Genomic DNA, 24,465 nt, shown 5'->3' on the forward strand with positions numbered 1-24,465 from the left:
AGTCTGGCTTTTTTTGGGGGGTTGCTGGGTCGAGTGTGTTTGTTAGTCTGTTTGTATATGTCATTTTTTTTTGATGAAAATTAAAAATAATATGAAAAAAAGAAACAGCTACACAAATGACCGAGAACTCAAACAGTGAGTGCGTTTACATGGACATGATTATAACTCATTTATGATCAGGTTTTTGGAGTTTATGTGTTTGAGCATGTAAACACCAAATTCCAGTAATGAGAAACCCAAATATGCTAACTGGAGTATGCTAAAAGAAACAAAGATATACAGGGAATATGAAGAGCCCAGTTCCTCTGTGCTCGTGGGATGGCAGAGGAAATTCAACTGAGCCACAGAAAGGTTCACAGGCTGAGAGCAGAGCCAAAAAACGTCAGTGTATTCAAAACATCTGAGCAGGAGAAGAAGAGCGCTCAAAGAAAAGTGATAAAAACTGCAGCAAACACTTCAGTCCTTGATGATCATCAGTGGTGCTGACACGTGCCTCACAGACAGACCAGGTGTGATGAATCAGTCAGCTGGTGCCACTAATTAGACGAGAGCAGCTCTGAGGAGCAGAGGCCTGACTCCCAAATCACAATGATCTGTTTAATGAGTATTATCGGGTCACAACATCCTCAAATACCAATGTGTGATGGCAGAACATATACACGTGCATCAACGACACAACCATGCACAAAAAGTAAAAAATAAAATAAGATATTTATTTCTTCTGCCATCCTCTTGAAAATAGACATGACAGACTGAATCTACTGCGTGTGTGTGTGTGTTACCTGCAGTGGGGTCGGCTGCTGGTCCACTGGAGCGATGAGGACCACCAGCTCGTGGTCGATGCTCAGGTAGCCGAAGACGTCGCACTGTGGCACCGAGACGTGAAGCCGCAGGATCTGCAGGACGTCGTGGACCGTCACGGGCTGGTTCTTATTCAGCTGCACCCAGGGGTCAGAGGTCAAACAGAGGGGGAGAGATCAGACATTGTTCCGTGAATGTTGCTGTGCAGGAACAAAGTTCTGTTCTTTAAACTACCATGCAGTCATGAATTAAAGTATGCAACGATACTGATTAATTCTTTCCCACGTAAAAAAGAATCACTGAACAGGGGCAGGAAGCAGATCTACTCTTTAAAATCATCATCCACCTGAATATAACTGTGTCTGAGTTATGAAAAAGATACCACGTGACCTGATCCACTCTCTTGTTGCACACATGTCCCGCCGCCACATTTTCTTCACTGCTTCTTAGTCAAACAACTCTCTAAATGCGAAAAGACGCAAACAATCAAACCCATTACAAAAGCTTTAATGATGGACACAAGTTTCTGAGTCTGTGGGCAAACTTGAGGTCATCTTTATTTTTAGATGTGCCACAAAAAAACGGACTCAGTCACAGTTTCCACATCTGTGTGTCTGCGAGAGTCCGCTTTGGTTCATGTGGCGTAAATGCAGTCATCAATCTACGAGGGTCTGCACAGACGCTATATGCAGACTAGTGATGGCCAAATGAAGCCTCATGAAGCATTTTCTTTATTTCCTGAGCCCACTAGATGGCGGTTTTTGTTCGACAAAAGGTTGAAAGCACACTGAATTGCCATTCTTTGAGCCTCTATCTTTAAACCATGAGCACCATCTAGTGGGCTCAGAAAATAAAGACAATGCTTCATGAGGCTTCATTTGGCCATCACTAATGCAGACGTCCCAGACCCCACAAAGTTTGCTGAGCTATGAAGCCAATTTTTATAGTGGCTGACAGTAGAATTACAACTTCCAGGTTCGTCATGTGTTCTATAAAGACTTTTCCCCACAGACTTACATTGTGAGAGAGACATCTGTAAATCAATGACGACATGTTTTGAGCGTCACAACCTCTGCGAAATGACTCGTTTCACCATCAGGATTTGAACCATTTGTTACGATAATCATTTGAAAGTCTTGAAGAACGGCACAATTTAATCATTTCACCTCCATTCAAGTTACCCGAGTGCGAAACTAGAAACAGCTGGCTTAACTGACAAAAGTGTCTAAGTCCATCTCCTTTCATTGGGCCCACAAAGGAGATGGACTAGAGACAACATTAGTGATGGCCAAATGAAGCCTCATGAAGCATTTTCTTTATTTTCTGAGCCCACTAGATGGCGCTTTTTGTTCAACAAAAGGTTGAAAGCACACTGAATTGCCATTCTTTGAGCCTCTCTCTTTAAACCATGAGCACCATCTAGTGGGCTCAGAAAATAAAGACAATGCTTCATGAGGCTTCATTTGGCCATCACTACATGGCAGTTGAACCATTTTGGCTTTATGTGCCACAGAGCGACTTTCATTGAAAATGAGGCTGCCTCCAACACTGTATCCTGTTCTCTTGAGACATCCATTTGTTGTGGCAGTGTAGAGTTCATGCATAGCAAGTGCGACAACTGTGCATGCTCCAGTTTAAATCACTGCTGTCAAGCCAGCCGCAGATGCCTCACCACGGCGAAGCTAGTTTTAAGTTACAGACTAGGGGTGGGTGATAAAATAATATCGCAATATTTCAGGGTATTTTTTTCACTAACAATATTCTTGACAAATGATAAATTAGTAAAAGAAATGTTATTATTAATTCAAGAACACAGAATTGTAACGAACTCCTGTGTTCACACGGCGAGAGAGGAGAGGGAGAGACGCTGTGCTGCTGCCAGAGGAGCTGCTGAATGAGTTCCCTCTGAGCGCTTAGAGAAGTAAAATATTCAGGACGCCACAGTTTATTCCACACTACTGAAGCTAATCCTCTTTTTGGAACCACCACGGAGTCTGTAATAAGCCGTGCTTGTTGTTGCCGTGGGTAACAGTATGACGTCAGCAAGTAAAAATTACACCAGTATTAAGGCCCATTTATGCTCCCTTTACGTACAAAAATGTATACGTCCGTTTCAAACGATGTTACCGTCACTGCCCACATACTTCCATGCGTCCTTTACGTTGGCATGGATGTTAACCAATATATCCACCAGGGGGCAGCCCAGAGTCAAAAGTTTATGACAACAACAAACTCAAAAACAAACATGGCGACTTTGGAGGAGATATTGATAATGTACCTACCTCTTGCATAAAAGACAAAAACAGAGGCAGCGCTGTGGAGGCGGTGGTTGGTGAGGCCGTTAAATACATCGCGACTGGAGGACGGAGAATTCTTTTCTCTAGTACTGCCGATGAGAGAAATTGAATTGTTATTTCTTCTTGTGTCTCACTAGAGCTACGTATCGGGTAGTGACAGCAACACTGCCCCCACGGTTCCCGGTGGTACTGCTCCGTTTGGCCCGTATCCGTAAGCTTTATGGAAACGGGCAGAAGGCTCCGTCCGTATCCGGATCCGTATTTAACGTTGAGCATAAATGGGCCTTTACTCGATGTTGGCAGTGGGAGGGCCGTGAGATCACCTCCCAGTCCTCCCATTTCGTGCTGGGCACTGACGCGTACCACTGATTGTACTATATGTACCACCTGCGCATCTGCCACCGCTGTCCATGAACGTTCAAAACGGAAAGTATGTCCGCGACTTAAAGTGACATCACTTGGAAGATTAATTAGAGTTCACACAGCTCCCTCTGAGGACACTAAAGGCTTTACAGTAAAACACCTGGATGTGTGTGAGCTCCTCTGATCCTAGTTTTATTCTATGAATAAATAAAGTTAGTAAAGTTAACACCTGACAGATAAATGAGTGACCTGGTGTTGTAAAGCAGCCTAAACAAACACTGCAGAGGAGCTCTCAGCAGGCTGAGCTGTGGCTGTAGTGCAGCAGCACAGTTACACTCATATTCTCATGTATCTTCGCAGCTGCAGATCAAATCAGCTCTGCTTGTGTTTGGTATTAATGGGCTTAATGCTGAGTCTTACTATGATGTGCTTGTGCTGGGGATTACAGCCAAGTTGACTGACAGCCAAAGGGGCTTTGTTGTATAATTAAGCTGATCGGAATGAGACGCCGGTGGGACTTATTAGCAGCTAACATGTCAGCGTTTAGGCATCAGCAGGCTTCAGGCTTTACTGCTGCTCAACAGGCTGGGCACACACACACACACACACACACACACACACACTGGGGAGGCTCAGAGGAGGCATGTATGAGAGCGCTGTGGCCAAAGGTGGAAGGAAGTAACAACTTCTGATTAATGTGTTAATTTACTTCTGGGATTTTCCTATGGAAGAAACTGGCAGCAAACAATATGATGTCATACATGTGCTGTAGAGTGAGGGCACCTGAAGATACTGAGCAACATGTCACCTGTCTGACAACCTCTACTTAACTCTTTATCTTGTTATTATGTGGGCTTGTCTGTCGAACTAACCACCGTATATAGAGTTCAGGGGGGGTCATCAGATGACTAACAGCAGAGCAAAGAAGGAGAAAGTTCTGCTACAGAATTTATCTTTTGGACTTTTCTCTAATCTTTGCTTTTAAGAGGGAAATATTAGATTATTAGAATTTACTTTTCAGGTTGCAAATGTGTCAAAGAGCCCTGACCGGAACCCAACCATGTGCGTGTGTTGCTGGTGGAAAAAACTGTCAATTCAAGGACATAGTGCATTTATTTCAACCCATCGTCACTGTGACCTCGTCACATGTCCACGTTTGGTCATGGACTTTCCACGTCCACATATGACGTCCAAGGTACCCTGGGTGTGTTGGTTGTTGACGTTCTGGGACGCCATGTCAACTTCAGCCTGTTACATGCATTGTCTGTTTTCAAAATACACTTCTGTTTCCACAGGAAATGTACAGTTTGCATACAGTCTCTTTCAAAATAAAAGCACTACATCAGTACAACACTACGAATAGATGTTTTCTTCCTTCAACAACAAACACACATGGTTGGGTTTAGGAAAAAAGAACAGGGTTTAGCTGAAAGCAAACACCGGCCTCCTGGGTAAAATTCGATGGTTGTTGGACCCATCCACCACCCCTCCCACCAACCCCATTTGGACTTCTGCTCCCTTAACTTCTGTTGTTGTCCTGCTGCGTCTCCCCCTGACACCACTAGGCGCCATTAAACAGTAACAGCGACCAGCCATGTATCACGCCAATGTGAAAGGACAGCTTATGTCGTCGGTGTCTGATGCTGGAGGTCACTGCCTTTGGAGTGAGACCGGGTTGTTGAAAACAGACAATGCATGTAACAGGCTTAAGCTGACATGGCGTCCCAGAATGTCAACAACCAACACACCCAGGGTACCTTGGACGTCGTATCTCAACATGGAGAGTCCATGACCAAACGTTGATATGTGACAAGATCAGAATGAGAATGAGTTTTTGTAAAGAATAACAACATACTGTTTTCCATAAGAATCATCGGATTTCTATCTGTAAAATCTGCGCAGTAACTAGTAACGACAGTTGTTAGATGACTGTGTGTAAAAAGTATATTTCCCTCAAACCCGCTGAAGTGTCTGTTTTATTGGGGCCTGTTTCAGAAAGCAGCTATGGTGAAAACTCTGAGCTAGTTAACCCTAAGATGGGGGTAACTTAAACTCTGGCTCAGTTACCATGGTAACCAACTCTGTAAATTTAAGCTCCATTTATTATTGTGATTTAGCAGAATACTTCTGTAAAACTATTTTACAGTTGTGGCCCAGAAGGTGATAATAATGTAATCCATTGTGAAATATTACAGCTACATGTTATAACTTTCTAGAAATAATTTGCAGTGCAACTATAACAACATTATATGCTGATTCTACATATACTATAAATAACTATTGAAATTACAACATTAAATGAACCTTTATTTATTTTCTTTGGTGTTTTTTGTCATATACAGATATACAATGATGATAAGGCTCTGTTTGATCATGTGACGTCATCATGGGAAGTGATGGCCAAATGAAGCCTCATGAAGCATTTTCTTTATTTTCTGAGCCCACTAGATGGCACTCATGGTTTAAAGAGAGAGGCTCAAAGAATGGCAATTCAGTGTGCTTTCAACCTTTTGTTGAACAAAAAGCGCCATCTAGTGGGCTCAGAAAATAAAGAAAATGCTTCATGAGGCTTCATTTGGCCGTCACTAACCATGGGATGATATGTGACGCTATAGCCTGAGTGGACGTTCTGTTCTGTTTTTTTTTTTTTATATATACATATATATGTTGGTAACACTGTGACTCTTTACACGAGACAGCTGTCAGTCTGTTAGAGCAGTTCAACTAACATGTTTATTGCACATAATGTGTAATCTCAGTTTAAATCAAAGAAATAAAACAATTTGAAAAATAACATTTTATTTGTATGGTTTCAATCAGTGTTGCCCATTCAAATAAAACACAAGAAGCTTGTGCTCTAGAGAAAGGGTCAACACTCAGTGAAAAACCTAAGCCCTATGATAAGCTAATATGGCAAGGCTTAACTATACAAACCAGTGAGCAGTGATAACTAGCATGAACTTTGGGGTCATCGGGTGGGAACCTCCTTTCACCAGTGTTTCGTCTAGTTGGTCCCACGACACCTCCAGGAGGCTAGACAGTGATCTCTGGCGTCCCAGAGACACTCCCCTAATGCCAGGTCTCACTGCTCCCCTCCCCGCACCAACCCAATAACCTCCTTTACCTTACTTACACATGGCTTTCTCAGCCCAAACAGCACTGCCATCTTCAACCAAACCCAGGCTCCGTACATGCGAGCTCTAGGTAGAAGCAGGGCTGATACTACCTTTCCTAGCACATTCACCATACTCTATCTCACACGCTACATAGCATAACTACAATATAAGCTAAAGTTAAAGGAGCTAAATGAACTTACAGGATCAGCAAGCACACTCACCTTGCCGCATGGCCTCAAACAAAATGGATTCAAATAGGCCACTCCCACACTTAAATACTTCCTCTTCCTGGATTTCCTCCTGAGAGGAAGTGGATCTCTCCACCTGATCTTAAGGAGTTATGTGCCCTGTTTAGTAGTTCCCCCTGCTGGCCCCCAACTGACATTACTTCTTCTCTTATAGATAAACTGGCTACATTTAATTGCTTCATCTGACATTTCCCTCACTGTCTTCCTCAAGCTCTGTCCCCGCACTCCGAGTTCCCCCAGGAGCGAGACAGCTGATCTTGCTATGAATCCCCTACACCCCACTTCCACTGGACAAATCCTAGTCTTCCATCCTCGCTGCTCAGCTTCTGCTCCTAAGTCTGCATATCTAAGCTTTTTTCTTTCATAGGCTTCTTCCACTGAGTCTTCCCAAGGAACTGTCAGCTCAATGAAATAAACTATCTGTTGACTCACTGACCACAACACTAAGTCAGGCCTCTGCCTGGTACAGACTATTTCCTGAGGAACAACAAGCTTTCCCCCTAAATCTACTTGCATTTCCCAATCACAAGCACCTTCTAGGTGGCCACACCCTTTCCTCCTCACTAACTTATCTCGTCTGCGTTTCTCTCCCTCACGGACAAACTGAATTACTAAACTCCTATCCTTAACACCTTCTGAATTCACCTGTCTTCGTTTCCCTTCGATGCCTGCAGCTAAACATTTCAACACCTGATTATGTCGCCATGTATATCGGCCTTGTGACAAGCTAACTTTACAGCCTGACAAAATATGCTTTAAGGTTGCAGTACCTGAACACAATGGGCATGATGGGTCCTCATTTACCCACAGTTTTAGGTTCTGGGAGGTTGGTAACACATCGTATGTAGCCCCTACCAGGAATCTAATACGATTCTCCTCCATACTCCACAGGTCCCTCCAACTGAGCTTCCTCTTCTCTACACTTTCCCAATTCAACCACTGTCCCTGTTTAACCTGGGCCACTACCTTTGCACCCCTTAGCATCTCTTCCTGTCTACGTATCTGTTCTACAACCAGCTTTCTTTTATCTTTGAGACCTGCTTTATTCCATACCGGTTTACCTGAGCCAAGCCCCAGGCCTCCCCGGCCAAACTGAACATTACCTAAAATCTCTGAATGCCTGAGAGCTGCCTCTGCCTCCTGAACTGCTGATCTTGGGTTCCACTTCCTCCCCTTGGTTGGATTTGGAACCACACTCCTAACTACCACGTCCTTACTCCCAGATAACAACAGCTCTGTCCTGACCTTGGTACATTTAAATTCCTCTGTTAAACTAGATGCTGGCAGCTGAAGTATCCCTTTTCCATACAATGCAACACTATTGTACACCCAGGTTATATGTGAATATTTCTTAGTGAGCAGGATGGTGGTGCAGCTGCAGAATGACAGTGAGTTTTTAAATAGACTGTGTCCAGTCTGAACGTGTTTTAACAGAATCTTTAGTCGCTGTGTTTAAATTGACAACATCTGTTAAAGTAGCTGAAATGAAGCCACTGAACACCGTGGGGCCAAAGATTCAAACAGATGTCTAAAATTTGAAATCTGCTGTATTTTTAACCTCCACGCCTTTTTAAGTGGAAATTACCATCCATGTAATTACTGGATCAGACTGTGAGCTTACAATCATGTCTCTGTCTTTGATATAAATATATATATTTTAAATCTTCAGCTATATTTTTCATCTTCAGTTGTCGGCTCCTGTGTTTGTCCCCACTACAGCTTCATGATGAATTAACTTGTGTTAACTTATCGACACTTTCCCCGCTCTGCATCAGGTTTTAGTCTTTAAATAAAGGTGCACACTCTGGGTACACATACATTAATATCTCTTTGTCCACTGGACAAATGGAGGCTCTGCCTTTTTTGTACCTGTTGCCATGGTGAATCATAATATCGGAGCGCCATTGATGATGGCTTTTCCCATTCACCATGCACGAGCTTAATTTAGAGTGCACATTCTCTGATCAGCTGATCTGGAACAGATAACTCACAGTTTTCCATCTCAAGGTTCATGAACTCAGAGTTCAGGATTAGACTCAGAGTTTGTTAAAGCTGCTCTCTGAAACAGGCCCATGGTGTGTGGAAGACTGTCAGACCTGACCAGAGCACCCACAGCGTACAGTTCGGGTCAAGGCAGGACTAAACCACTTTGACAGACACTACTTTTACTCTACTACAGTAGACTTGTTTTCAAAGTGAAAAGTGTGTGTGATTTTATGGACACGTGGGGGAAACAGGTGAAACATGATATTGAAAAGTACTGACAGTAAAAAATGACGTCTGCCTCACAGTAACAGCACTGTGTTGTTCTGAGAGTGGTGTCTGTGCAGTCTGCATGTCGCTGCTGTTTAGGACTTTTTGGATTTATAGCTCGCCCAAGTGGTCAAAATGTGTAATTACGCCTGATACCCACAGCAGCATCCAGACACAGAACATCACCTCAGTTTGTCCAACATCGGCACATGAATTATTTGTGTACAAGTGGCAGCTTTGTTACATAAATAAGGTGAACTGTGACACACTGGTACCTTGGAGAAAGTGTTCATCTGCTCTTTGTTCCAGAGGATCTGCAGCATGCTGGCACAGATCGGACAACAGGCTCCTGGAAAGAGGTCAGAGGTCATGGATTATTTCAGTACAACCTCCACAAACTAATGCTGCCTTCATGTCCTGAGGAAAGGCCATCAAGTGAGGTGAACACTGTCAGACGCTCGCTGCAAACATGCTGATCTTTGTCACTCACCAGGTGGAATGACAGGCTGGCAGCCTGGAGCGGACAGAGGTGGACAGGGAATCACACTGCACGCAGACTCGGGGGCCACATCAGATACGGCCCCTACAGCGTGGCAGGGGCCCTCGTAGTCCACAGCCACGCGGTCAGAGAAGGCGTCACACACTGTGTTGTATGTCTCACCGTTATGGCCACACACTTGCTGAGGCTTCCTACAGGCGTCCTGACAACAGATCACACCAAGCACATGTATTGGAAGACATCAAAATCAGAACTGAAATTCTCAAGAGTTACTAACAGCTCCTCCAGGGTACAAGTCCGTTCAAAAAGCACTGGATAAAACCAAGACCATACAATTTTGCTTACGAAGCGCAAAGGTTACAACTGTTAACATTCTGGTCTGGAGTGGTGGCAAAAAAATCAAGCACTCAAAATAAATGTGTGCAAACAACCAAGGATTTATCTTCTGAGGAGCATGAATCCAATCCACTTTATTTATATAGCACATTTTACAAATCACAGGGATTACCAAAGTGCTGTACAGAACAAAATAAGTGCCCAAAATAGCTAAAAACATAAACGCAGAAACAAAGAAACAAGCATCTCATCAACAGCCAGAAAAGACTGGGGAAAAAACCACAAAACTCTCAGTTTGAATTAAAAGCCAAGGTGTAAAGGTGGGTTTTTAGACGAGATTTAAAAGATTCAAGGGTGGGGGCCAATCTGACATGGGATGAAAGTGCATTCCAAAATTTAGGTGCTGCAACCGAAAAAGCACGGTCCCCTCTGGTTTTCAATTTTGTCATAGGGACCTCAAGTTGCAGCTGGTCAGAGGAGCGCAGTGACCTTAGGGGAGTCTTAGCATGAATAATGTCACAGAGGTACTGAGGCGCCAGACCACGTATCGATTTGAAAGCGAACAATAAGATTTTGAATTCAATTCTGAAGCCAACAGGGAGCCAGTGGAGAGAGGCCAGAATTGGAGTGATATGGTCATACTTGCGGGTTCCGGTTAGTAGCTGTGCCGCAGCATTCTGAAGCAACTCCAGACGTGCAAATGAATGTGATGAGTACATTTTATATCAATACGACAGCACAGCTTTGTTGAATACTTGACTCTGATTGGTCAGTTACAGCATCCTACAGTCTACAGACTGCTCAAGACACGGACAATACCATCATCCTGGTTTCCTCATCAAATATCCAATGTTTTTTTTTTTAATTGGATTGAGGATTAGTGCAGAAAATAAACTCTGTGGCAAACAAACATTTTTGATACTTAAACCTCTTGTTCAGTAAGATAACCTTCACAAATTAACACCACGTCGTCGTCATTTATGATTTTTGAAGCTTACATTCAATCGCCAGAGGTAAAAAGCCAACGTTAGGCTGTAATTAGTGATGGCCAAATGAAGCCTCATGAAGCATTTTCTTTATTTTCTGAGCCAACTAGATGGCGCACATGGTTTAAAGAGAGAGGCTCAAAGAATGGCAATTCAGTGTGCTTTCAACCTTTTGGTAAACAAAAAGTGCCATCTAGTGGGCTCATAAAATAAAGAAATGCTTCATGAGGCTTCATTTGGCCATCACTAGCTATAACTGAACTTAAGTCAATGAAAACTTTATTTCCATTTGCAGTATCAAATTTGGCGGCATGGCTCTGTTCTGGGGCCTCTCTGCCTTTCCAGAGCCGACGCAGAAACCCCAAGGCGGAGAGTGGACACCTCTCTGCCCTTCCATGCGCCTGCGTGGAAAGCCTTAAGGCAGAGAAAGCAAACTTACCTGCCCTACATGGAAAGCCTAAGGCAGGGAGGGCAGCAGTTTGGTCAAAATCTTGGGCTCCAGTTACTCCTTAAAAACTGTTTTCTCTAAAATATTTGTCAGAGAAGGCAGGTTGCAGATTGGTCTGTAATTAGAGATGACAGAACAATCTGTATTGTCTTTTTTAAGCAGCGATTTAATTAAGGCAGTTTTAGAAAGCTGTAGGAAAAGTGCCTGTGAACACTGAGTGATTCATTATCGTTAATTATTACACAAAACTGTTGAAAACCAGTGTTTTTTTCTTTATCATTTTCAAGTCCACTGATATAAAAAACAAAATGCATGGTGCATTCAGGTTTTGGGATAAAACTCAGTGGTACATTGTCCAGCCTTTTCTGAGTAATATTTATTCTAAAGGTCATAATCTTATTTTTAAAATAGGAAGAAAATTTGTTCCATTTAGAAAAGCTCAGGAGTTTGGGGCAGGGTTCATAGACAACCGTTGAAACCATTGGAATTTTCATTCATGGGAAATGTAGGACCCAGTATTTTTCTTTTTTTTCTTTTTGTCCTTTGCAAATCTCCCAACTTTATATAAGTGTAATATTAAGAACGCTGGATTACTATTTTAAATAACACAGTAATATAGCTGTCGTTGTGAAGATGAGAGAAGTAGTTGTGCGCACGGCCCATCCTATATGCAGTCAGTTTATATGACATTAGTGAAAATCGATTTATTGTGTTAGCTCGACTAAAACTGGACTTTTAAAATACATGTAAACATATTAGTTTGACCAGATCGTATTTCTCAAAGTCCGACTAACACACCCAGATAATGTGACTCATGTGAGCCGCTCTGAGCATGCTCCACAGTTTCTGCCCCGGGCTTTAACCCAGAAGTCGGAAGCATTAAATGTGTAAGAGAAGAAGAAGCCGGTAACAACATGGAGAAATCTACATCCAGAGCCGTGACTTTTTGGACGGATGAAATTTACAGAGCTGTAAAGTTGTCCACCATGGTACCAGTTAGCAGCTAGCTAACCATAGCTAACTTGTTTGTCCATTGTTTGGTCTGTGACGTAATAGGTCAACAGGAAAAAGGTCCAATACTAACAAGCTGAAAGGGGGCATATCTCCACCTATCGTAGAGGAGTCGCACATACTTGGGTCAATAAATGGATTCCCCTCCCGTGCTTGTATACTGGGACAAGGACAGTAGGCCAGTTAAATGTCCTCGTTGAACTGTAACCGCAGCTTCGCTTAAAGTGATAGTTCAGGTTTTTGGACATGAAGTTGTGTGAAACGCTGACCATCTGTAGCTCTGGTGTGACAGTGTCACTACTCTCAACGAGCCTGTAAAAAATGGCCCGTAGCTTACCGGAGAAAAAGTAGTTCTGAAGATGTACGGGGGACACGTAACCAAAAGGTTTTAAGCTACAAAAAAGTATGCATGTGTTTTGTTAGACTATTTCAATAATTTTAAAACATCCCTGCATTACGTCAGACCTTGCTATCAATTGGGACTATTTTCTGGCCAGTATCACTCCGCCGTGCAGGCCCACAAGACAGCACGGCAACAGAAATCAATAAGACAGTTCATCACCACGCCATGCAGGTGCGCAGGATAGCAACGGCTAATGAAAACTTCCTATTCCTGTGTTTACCTACAGCAGCTGACGAGGGTGTGTCGTGAGCCTGAGCCGGTGTTGGCGCTGTAGTAGTAGGTATATACAGGGCTAGTACATCTTCTTCCTCACTAATAATAGCCTACTGGTTCTCTGTTGGAAACAGCCGATGAAGTTTTCGTTAGCCGTTGCTATCCTGTGCACCTGCACGGCGTGGTGATGAACTGTCTAATTGATTTCTGTCTTTTTTGTAGTTTAAAACCTTTTGGTTACGCGTCCCCCGTACATCTTCAGAACTACTTTTTCTCCGGTAAGCTACGGGCCATTTCTCAGAGCAGGAGGCTCGTTGAGAGTAGTGACACCGTCACACCAGAGCTACAGATGGTCAGCGTTTCACACAACTTCATGTCCAAAAACCTGAACTATCACTTTAACTGTGCATGTAAACAGACTGAATGACTTGCTGGATTTTGGCACCCTAAAAATGTATCTGACTGAACCAATCGATGACATCATGTTGACATTATATTTAAAATTCATGATAGGACTCGGTACATAATTCAAGAATAATCAAATAGGGTCAAAATGTTGCCTTTTTCAGTCTGATACATTTGGGAGCTAAAGGCCAGCCACGATCCCACTGACCAGAAGGTCATCTGGCAAAGTGACCATCATCATTCCTCTGCACAGTCACACTCAACACAAGAATATAGCTACTGATCTGATTTAAAACTTTTCCTATTAGTGGCACCATCAGGTTAATATGTTTGCTGTCCTTCTGTCTCCACTCTGTCCTCTACCTCACGCTGTGTCGACTCTGAAGGTAACAGCTGACTGAAAGGATACCTAAACCTTGAAGGAGTGCACTCCACTGAGTGCCTCAACAACACGTACAGCTGCTCATGATTTTGCTCCCAGGTCTGCACTGCATAGGTGCATAAAAAAACACATAGCATAAGCTATAGTAAGATCAGCGCCGAGTGTTTCTCAAGCTGAAGACAGCAGTCTCCGGCGTAACCTACCTGGCAGTGGCCCATGTACGCCATGGTTTTCCCAGCCTGCTGCAGCTGGCACAGACTGGGGTGGACGAGGCCGTCGGTATCACACACCGGCTCCACGCTGTTCTTATCGCAGGCTGCCGGCCGGCCAACACACTCGTACTGCAGGCAGTCTGACGAGTCACTCAGACACACGCGATACTTTGGGATGCACCTGGAAACACACACAATATGTCTTTATATATTCATCCATACAGTGCTGCCCTCTTTCCTTACGTGAGGAGACAGGGTGAGAAGCCCCAGACCCAGAACTGTATGTGCATTCAGTTCACATTCACACAGTGAGGAGGTAAACAACACACTCAGGATTATATTTTGAAGGAAAAACAGGTACAATAAAAGCAAAGCAACAGGAGAAAACTGCTTCCCTCCAAACACACATGGAAACCCTGCTCTATCACCATGGCAACCATCAAGTCTCCACACACACACACACACACACACACACACCTCGACTCTTTAGAGTGTGCGCGCTAAAGGTTCTGAATGCGACATTCAGAGCATTAATAAAGCAGCAAACCACTATCTGCTCATCTGTATAGCACCTTTCCAGTCTTCTGACCAATCAAAGCGCTTCTACACGACATGTCACATTCACCATCACACACTGGTGGCTGAGGCTACCACACAAGGTGCCATCTGCAACTCAGTTAAACAACCCCACACCGATGGCAGCCATCAGGAGCAATTTGGAGTTCAGTATCTTGCCTAAGGACATCTCTTGACATGTTGAGGAGCCGAGGATCAACCGCTGATCTTCTGATCAGTGGACAACGTGTTTTACCCCCTGAGCCCCGACATAGCGGTGTAATGGTGTCCTGAGCAGAGAATGAAGTCACGATATAGACGTTTAACAACAACAGCTGTTGTTAAACGTGGATCTCTATGACTAGTGATGGCCAAATGAAGCCTCATGAAGCATTTTCTTTATTTTCTGGCGCTCATGGTTTACAGAGAGTGGCTCAAAGAATGGCATTTCAGTGTGCTTTCAACCTTTTGTTGAACAAAAAGCGCCATCTAGTGGGCTCAGAAAATAAAGAAAATGCTTCATGAGGCTTCATTTGGCCATCACTAATGCTGTCTCTAGTCCATCTCCTTTGTGGGCCCGACGATGTGGAAGCAGCACATTGTCGGGCCCACAAAGGAGATGGACTAGAGACTTTTGTCGGCCAAGCCCGCTGTTTCTAGTTTCGGGTACATGGGGTACTTTTAATAGACAACCAGCAGTGCGAGGGATTGTGCCCTTTGAGGTAGAGCGGAAGCTCGAAGGCTTTTAATTTGAAACATCAGTGCAGGAAGTTCTGAGTTTTATTGACAGTCGCCCAATCAGCATGTATGACATGTCTTTGTTTATGTACTGATAGAATTAGTGCTGCATATACACCTCTAAGTCTGAGGCCATGGTTCTCTGCTGGAAAACAGTGGGCTGCCCCCTCTGTGTTGGGAGTGAGTTACAAAGAACTTCAAGTATCTCGTATCTTGTACACGAGTGAGGGCAGAATGGAGCGTGAGATGGATTGGCAGGTTGGTGTGATGTCTGCAGTGACGCGGGCGCTGTGCTGGACTATTGTGTTGAGGAGGGAGCTGAGCTGGAAGGCAAAGCTTTCGATTTACTGGGCCATCTATTAGTGATGGCCAAATGAAGCCTCATGAAGCATTTTCTTTATTTTATGAGCCCACTAGATGGCGCTTTTTGTTCAACAAAAGGTTGAAAGAACACTGTATTGCGTGTTGCGTTAGTGGTCTCAGAAAATAAAGAAAATGCTTCATGAGGCTTCATTTGGCCATCACTACCATCTACGTCCCAGCCCTCACCTATAGTCATGAGCTTTGGGTAGTGACCGAAAGAATGAGATCGCTGATACAAGCGGCCAAAATGGGGGTGTCTGGGCTCAGCCTTAGAGATAGGGGGAGGAGCTCAGACATCCAGAGGGAGCTCTGAGTAGAGCCACTGCTCCTTCACGTCAAAAGGGGTCAGTTGAAGTGGCTCGGGCAGATCAGGATTCTGCTGGGCGCCTCCAGTTAGAGGTGTTCCGGGCATGTCCCACTGGTAGGAGGCCTCAGGGCAGACCCAGAACACACTGGAGAGATTATATATCTCATCTGGCCTGGGAACACCTCGGGGTCCTCCAGGAGGAGCTGGAAAGTGTTGCTGGGGAGAGGGACGTCTGGGGTGCTTTGCTTGGCCTGCTGCGCCTGCAACCCAGCTTCGGATAAGCGGTTGAAAATGGATGGATGGATGGACATATATATTATACCGTATTTGTCCAGACAATGAGGAAATATAATGAAGTACTGAGTTTGCACTGACAGCAAACTATAATGGATCAAAAAACAGAAAGACGTCTTACTAATTCTATCTTAAATTACAATAAAACATAGTCATGAAAATAAATTCAATCACAGAGATTGTGACATGTATATTTCTGATTTCTATGTCATTCATCGTTTTCATCTTGAATTTTTATCCTTTTTTTTCCAACAGCAGTCTTTAAACACAGCCTAGTCTATGTGACAAATTCACATCATAACAGTGAAAAGGCCTCTGTAGTTGAGCTGAGCAGAGAATAATCAGAACGCTTAAATTGCTGTTGGTGTTTGAATATCATTTTACATGTTGACAGGGCTGAAAATATATTTGCTCTCAGCTTTCTTGGATTTGTATTTGGGTCGGGGTGGAAATCTTCCAAAACAGCATTTAAACTGTGGGTAAGGGGTCAAAGCTCACGGGTGGAGCGTGGGGGTGGGGGACGATGATGATCTGTGAATGAAATGGAGTAACAAACCCCACGCTGATAAAAGCCTCGGGGTGAGTTAACCCCGCTCATCACAGCCACAGCCACCTGAAACAACATCTCAGCTGCTCAGAGAGACAGATGGAAGGAGAGAGTGAAGAGGAAAGGGAGGGAAAATGCTGTAATGACTTTTTTTAGGGACTTTTCATTATTTAAGCGAGGGGAGGGGGTGGTGCAATTTTTGGCTCAAAGTAGGGATGTGCAATTTTAAATGGTTGTATTTTGTATTGATTTCAAATACTCTCTGAACCCCAGAACCCAGCGGCTGGTTTGAAAGGCATGTTTTCTTTTGAAAAAAATCTAAATTACACCGTTTATCACAGCCTGACTGTGAAAATAGAGATTACCTAAGTTGAACGATGCTCTGAGATGCTTTTAGAGGGTGCTGCTTGCTCATTGAATTACCTTCATGTGGCGTAGATATAAAAAAAAATATGGTGATCTATGGTGGTGGGAGGGTCATGTATTTTCCCCAGTTACACACCCCAGTCACCCCCCCTCCTCTGATAGATAGCGAACAGTCCCTTTCTGTTGAGGAGTTAAGTTGAACCTACCTCTGGTTTCTCTGGCAGGGTTTGCTGGCGCACGGGTTACTGAGGCGGCACAGGCCGAAGACAAACTGATAGTCCTTGAAACCCATACAGCGGGCCACGCAGGCGCTGGGATAGGTCCGCCCATTAGAGGCACACACTGGGACAAAGCGGTCTGGACAACTACAGGGAAGGCCTGCAGGAGGACAGGGAAGACTTAAGTATAATGGAGGAAAGTAATGAAGGCACTGTGATGGACTGAATACATTTACAGTGTAATGAGAGTTAGACTGGAAGCAGAAACTTGGCTTTCTATCATGTTGTTATCAGGAGGAATGAATCAGTTCCAGGATTAATGCTGACGGTCAACCATTGAAATCTTCCTGAGGATGTTCACTGAAGAAATATAACAACAGTATCTGACCTTTTAGCTTCTCTAAAGCTAAACTGAGACAGTAAACTGTGTTTCTTTCAGTATGTTTACATGACAGAAAATCGATTTATTGTGTTAGTCCAACTAAAACAAATGTAAACATGTTATTACGAGTCGAACTGTGCGAATTTCTCAAACACCCAGATAATGTGATTGGGAGTTGATGCTGATGCTAATGCTAATGCTAGGTGAGCAGAAACCACAGATAGAGAGGCTCTGTTCAAACAGACATTCAGTTCATCATGATGACTGGTTTCACTGAGGAGAGTCAGTGTACAAGTAAACTGTGCATTTGACAAACACACGCGCACACACACACACACACACACACACACACACACACACACACACACACACAGACCGGTGAAGTGTTTGTGGTCCTCGTTGAAGCTGTCGAAGCTGAGACATTCTCTCGTAGAGCAGATGGCGTCACCAGCGAAGCAGGAGCAGGTGTGACAGTCCATGCTGAAAGTCGTCCCGTGGCCTGGTGGTAAGAACACACACACACAGCAAATGTGAACAACATGTTACTGTATGTTTAGGATGTAATGATTTAAATTCCAAAATACCTGCTCTCTTCACTTGTTATGTGACTATTTCTGTTGCTGTGCAGAGTATTTGATACGGTTTTATTCTGTTTTCAGGCTTGATTCATGCTCATGATGTACATAGCATGACACTTATTTAAGTTAATTCTATCATAAAGGCAGTGGGATATGGTGATATGGGAAAATGTAATGAGAAAGCACTGTGATACAAATTGGTTTCATGGATTTATTGTTTGAGAGTCAGTTTGTAAAGTTTACGATCTGCCAGTAAATAAAGACAGAGGACGGTCTTTTTTCATACTTAGGGGGTCTCTAGCAGGCAGAAGATTCTGGGGTCTAAAAATGAAGTGAAACGCCCAAGTGCACAAAAACTGCAGTTCCTCTAATGGCCACTAGAGGCTGGTTCCAAGAGTGAGTCAATACCCACTGACCCCCACATTAAAATGCCCAATTTTACAGCAGAAATAAACATGTTTACAGCCTGGTACAGAAAATGTTTTTACCTATTTTTTATTTTATTAAGACTCGAGCAGAATTTATATTTCAATGAAATACTCGTTGCAGCGACGCAGACCATGTGTGTCTGTGAGCTGAAACCATTTCACTCAGTGGAAATATTTACTTTAATTTCACAGATAAGAAACAATAAATTGTGAAGACAATGAAGCCTCCACAAAATATCATATTATGTCCTGTTTGCTTCATATGAGTAGAGGAAACCTCCATTAGTTGCTAGGCTAATTTATACAGTATAGTATATAATTTATAGCGTCTTGAATTTGTTTGGAAAACGTGTTTAGTATCAGACAGTTGTTTTGTCAGTGAACCTTGTGAGCTGTAATGGAGCTGAATTTTATAATGTTACCTTTGTTAAATGTTGCTGTTGTCCCTGGCTTCATATGAGTAGAGGAAAAGTCCGCTAGCTGCTAGGCTAATTTATACAATGTAAAATGCCATAGGCTTGTGCTAATAACGTTAGCATGTTGTATTTGTGGGGAAAATGTGTCCAGATAAAGACAAGTGTTAATGTGTGTTTAATGTGTGTTTTGAATCAACTAAACTTTACAGCACTTCACAGAAACCTCCACTGCCAACTAGTGTTTTGGAGGTGTAACTGCAGAGTGACACATACACACCACCGCACAAGTATAAATGCTCACAACAGTGTGGACTCTGCATAGACCTGACACACAGGTATAAATCCACCTTCAAAGTAACACATAATTAAGGGCGCAGCCACTTTGAGTGACAGGCTGTCTACAAGGTGTCACCACAATCTGAGTCAGATCCACCCCTTGCTCTTCCACAGCTTCACCCTCTCATCCAAATATAATCACTTCAAAATCCACAAATTCAAAATGTCAAACTTGAGGTTTTAAGACATCAGTTTACAAACCAACAGATGACGTCATGGCAGCTATGTCCGTTATTACATACAATATGTGGTCTCTAGACACACCAGGGAAACATATTTATGCTGAAAAGCAATGAAAAGGTGCATTTTGCAAAATATTTCACCTTCAATTGTTGTTCTGATGCATTTAGTTGTCATTTAGAGAAGCACTGATTAGTAGTGATGGCCAAATGAAGCCTCATGAAGCACTGTCTTTATTTTCTGAGCCCACTAGATGGCGCTCATGGTTTAAAGATAGAGGCTCAAAAAATGGCAATTTACTGTGCTTTCAACCTTTTGTTGAACAAAAAGCGCCATCTAGTGGGCTCAGAAAATAAAGAAAATGCTTCATGAGGCTTCATTTGGCCATCACTAATGATTAGCCTGATTGTTACTGTGTCTAAAGAGGCTATGTTATCTGTGACGGGACCGGTGTCTGGGGGATGGAGAGCAGTTGTAGGGTCGTGATGGAGTTTGTTTGTTGTTTATTTGTGTTCAGAGCTTCGAGGCGTCTCATCCAGAGTGACAGAGTTGGATTTTAGCATGAATGTGACACATCTAGAGCACTACTGGTTCCTACATGAGAGCAATGATTTATCACCACCATTACTCCCCTGCTGGCTCCACTTCTTTTCTATTACATTAAAAATTCATCCATTTAAAATTCTGAATAGGCCTCAGGAACATTCGTAGCAACTTTCCATTCATTTCTCATGTTCGGGCAGAGAAAGTTAACTTTTTAAAACTCCTATATGTCATTAGGACGACTGCATAGTGTTTGAGTTTATGTGTTTTAAATGAAAATGGACAATAATAAGTGATTAGGAAGAAAACAAATAAATGCATTAGGCTAATGGAATGTAAATAAGGGCTTTGTCTCTGTTAAGCTGTCGCACAGACACACACAAAACATTTTTATTGCTTACACAGTGAACAATAAAGCCGTTTAAATATTCAAAATAGATGAAAATGCTACGTGCTTATGTGCCGCTTGTTTTCTTATCTGTGGATGTTCTATAATTCAGTTTTGTCAGAAGAGCTGCTGATACACATTAAAGAGCTTTTGTCAAGCTGATGCTGAAATAGAGGAATTAAGGCAACCAAAGCCCCGTTCAGACAGTGTTAGCATTTTCACTTTTCAGATATTTTATGTCTTCTACAGTTTTACATGTTCAGTTTGATTTACTCACTAACATCTATTTTTAAGTGAGACAGAGCCAATTTAAAGAGCTTTAAAATGACGCACAGTGGTAAAATAGAAAACAATGAATCCTGCTGAGAGGTGGGTCGGAGTGAATGTTAAACAGTAGTGATGGCCAAATGAAGCCTCATGAAGCACTGTCTTTATTTTCTGAGCCCACTAGATGGCGCTCATGGTTTAAAGAGAGAGGCTCAAACAATGGCAATTCAGTGTGCTTTCTAGTGACGGCCAAATGAAGCCTCATGAAGCACTTTCTTTATTTTTTGAGTCCACTAGATGGCGCTCCTGTTTAAAAGAGAGAGGCTCAAAGAATGGCAATTCAGTGTGCTTTCAACCTTTTGTTGAACAGAAAGCGCCATCTAGTGGGCTCATAGAATAAAGAAAATGCTTCATGAGGCTTCATTTGGCCATCACTATTAAACAGTGTCCTAAATGAGCAGTACTCAGCAAGCCAAAAAAAAAAATGTAAAAAAAAGTGTAAAAAAAAAAAAAATGCACGTCATCCAAAATGAACAAATCAAACATGTGACTGTGTTTAACAGTGTTAGCTGGGTGAGGAGGAGCATTAGTTGCCTGTTGTCTTTCGGCAATGTGATATCTGGTAGTTTGACGAACTAATCTTCAGTTAAGGTTCAAGGTTTCTTTATCAGTACCCAAAGGTCAATTTGTTGCACAGACAGGAGACTTAGCATTCCAAAACAAGACATCTCTACTCAGATAAGAATTATTAAGATCTAGACTTCAGCACACACCTCCTCCACCAAGCAGCATTTCCTTTGTTGTCTCTCACTATCGGCTACCACCTGCTCTGGTGTCTGGGTGGAATATGATACACAAAGATCTTCAAACAACGTCTTACCTTACTGTCGGTTCTAAAAGTCTGAATTCAGAGGATTAGACAAAGACATGGCATTTAAATTTCTTGGCTACCTTTCGATTGCAAACTCTCTCACCTGCTAAGAACTTCTGCGAACAAGAATATAAACCTGCTGAATTAAAAACAAGTCTCTTGAGGAGTCTGAAAAAGGTAAGTCATATTCTGTGGTGTATCTGTCCCTGCTGTTAGACAATGGCACATTAAATTGCCTGACTTTTGAATGGAGTTTGGCTCCGCACAAAACAACAGTGTGTGTCCAATCAAACTAAACATCTGTCTCCACTAAGCGCGCAGCAGTTCGCCCCTCTTTTGGAGTGCAAGCGAGAGAAACAAACACAAAAGCACAAAGCTGGAGGAGCAACAAACTCTGTGGGCTGGTGAGGAGAGAGGAGTGGCATGTATTTGTCTTTGTAAACAAAAAGATCATTCATTATGTGGCACCGCTAAGTGAATGTTCATGGATTTCAAAATGTTGGAGAGTATGATTCTGAAAGGTTTTTGCTTTGGTGCCCCCCAGTGGCGGGATCACAGATGACAGCTACACATGATGAAATGAGATGCAGTGCAGTGTGAATGAAACTGACGAATAAAGACGAGTATGGTGCTATAAATTATGAGTGCGAGTGTTTCAGACATTGGCTGACGGCTATAGGTTCCCCTGCAGAAATGTTCAGCCCTTGTTCTATGTGTCTGTGATGGTCCCAACAACTGACAAATCACTGCGCTGTAATGTTGAAAAAAACAGCTCACAGGAGAAGTCAGAAATCACCCAGGAGCCGACTCTATTCTATGAAAACATGACTTGTATTCAGACAGGGATAGCTTTTCTCACTTTACTCAGCCCAGCTAATATAAAATGCTGCACATTTCTGTCCCATTCTTCATACAGCATTGTGAGTCCTCTCAGTGCATAGCTGATGTTCATCAGTCTGTGATGGTTCAGGGATAAACTCACTCCTGTCTTACTGGAGTTATCATCAAGCCACCAAGTAATCACCTTGATTTTACTGTAAATCTGGGCCAAAGCTAAAGACACTGGGTCTCATTCATGAAACGTGAACGGGACGTTTTCTACATTTCCGATGTCCCATTCCCACTTGAATCAATCAGGAGAGAGAACTCCACAAATGTATATTCTGTGGTGGTGACACTGTGAGACCCACATTACTGACCAAACACTGAGCTATTACTGACATACAGTGATTTAACACTTAATATAACACGTATATCACCGTACCTTCTGAGTTTGCTGTTGACTGCTCCAGTGAAGGTTTGTCGCTGTCTCCATCAGGAATAATTCCTGACAGAGACTGGGAGGAGCCTCCTGCAGACGTTGTGTTTTATTGTGTGTACTACTGTGTTTTTTTGCATCAAGTTTCCAATCAAACCATTTTCATTTAACTTCTTGGATGGTTCTTACAACAGAGGACAAAGAGTTAACGGCATCAGTTACCTCCTTTCAGGCCTTTGATTTACCTGTCCCTGTCACACCACTTATAATAAAATAACAAAATATAGTATATAGTGTATAATATCTATACAGTCCTGAAGTTTTATGAAAAAGATCATGGTTTGAGTCAAAATTGGTTATCTTTTATAGCAAAAAGTAAAAAAGAAAGGGTTTGCAGATTCTTCTGTAACAGATAAAGTTAAACAGACACATAATATCGTCTCATGTTGACCGAAGGCCCCTGTATCACATCAAACCAAAATTGTATCAAGGCACACTTTGTAATATTGGCAAATATCGTATTGTTGTCCAAAGAATTGATATCGTATCGTGATGAAACCAGTGACTTACACCCCTAGTCTCTTATAAAATCGTTCAAAATAAAGAGGCATACATTTTGTAAAGCACAGGGCCGCATGGTGCAATGAAATGAAGAAATGAAGAAATGAAAACTGATGAATGTTAGTTTATGCCAGTTCTGCTGGGAAACCTTTCTTCTGGCATTCATGTGGATACCACCTGACATGCTCCACCCACTCAAACATCATTGCAGACCAAGTACCCCCCCTCATGGCAACAGTGCTCCCCAATGGCAATGGCCCCCCAACAGGATAATACACCATGCCACACTGCAAAAACTGTTTAGAAATGTCCTGTGGAGCGTGACAGAAAGCTCAAGGTGTCGACCCCATGTCCCAATCTGCTCAAGGATTCTTATGATGTGCCGGTAACCCAGATGTACCTGCTATGACTTGTTGAGGCATGGACACAGGTTCTCTGGGAGTGTCCTGCGGTGTCTGGCACCAGGCGTTGGCGGCACATCCCTTTAGTCCAGTGGGTTGTGAGGTGGGGTAATGGCATATGCCACAGACGCTCATTCAGATTGGGATCTGGGGAATTTGGAAGCCAGGTCGACACTCTGAGGTCTTTGTCACATTCCTTGGGCCATTCCTGGGCGATGTTTGCAGTGTAGCATGGTGCATTATCCTGCTGGGGGGCCACTGCCATCGGGGAGTACTGTTGCCATGAGGGGGGGTACTTGGTCTGCAACAGCAGTTGGGGGGATGGAGCGTGTTGAGTGGTATCTAAATGAATGTCAGAACTAGTGATGGCCAAATGAAGCCTCATGAAGCATTGTCTTTATTTTCTGAGCCCACTAGATGGCGCTCATGGTTTAAAGAGAGAGGCTCAAAGAATGGCAATTCAGTGTGCTTTCAACCTTTTGTTGAACAAAAAGT

General features: G+C 43.0%; 1 protein-coding gene across 1 annotated transcript in view; it reads right to left on the minus strand.

Annotated features, from left to right (window-relative positions):
* The window catches only part of reck (reversion-inducing-cysteine-rich protein with kazal motifs), a 109,565-nt gene that overhangs the window by 25,282 nt on the left and 59,818 nt on the right, over window positions 1–24,465 (minus strand). The window contains exons 15-20 of the mRNA XM_078162551.1: window positions 18,120–18,242; window positions 17,350–17,521; window positions 13,965–14,154; window positions 9,569–9,779; window positions 9,354–9,427; window positions 783–938 (exon numbers count right to left, since the gene is read on the minus strand). Coding sequence (XP_078018677.1) covers window positions 783–938; window positions 9,354–9,427; window positions 9,569–9,779; window positions 13,965–14,154; window positions 17,350–17,521; window positions 18,120–18,242 — 926 coding nt within the window. The remainder of the gene's footprint in view (window positions 1–782; window positions 939–9,353; window positions 9,428–9,568; window positions 9,780–13,964; window positions 14,155–17,349; window positions 17,522–18,119; window positions 18,243–24,465) is intronic.

The sequence above is a fragment of the Epinephelus lanceolatus genome, chromosome 20 (assembly GCF_041903045.1).
Source record: "Epinephelus lanceolatus isolate andai-2023 chromosome 20, ASM4190304v1, whole genome shotgun sequence".
In the NCBI taxonomy this organism is placed as follows: Eukaryota; Metazoa; Chordata; class Actinopteri; order Perciformes; family Serranidae; genus Epinephelus; species Epinephelus lanceolatus.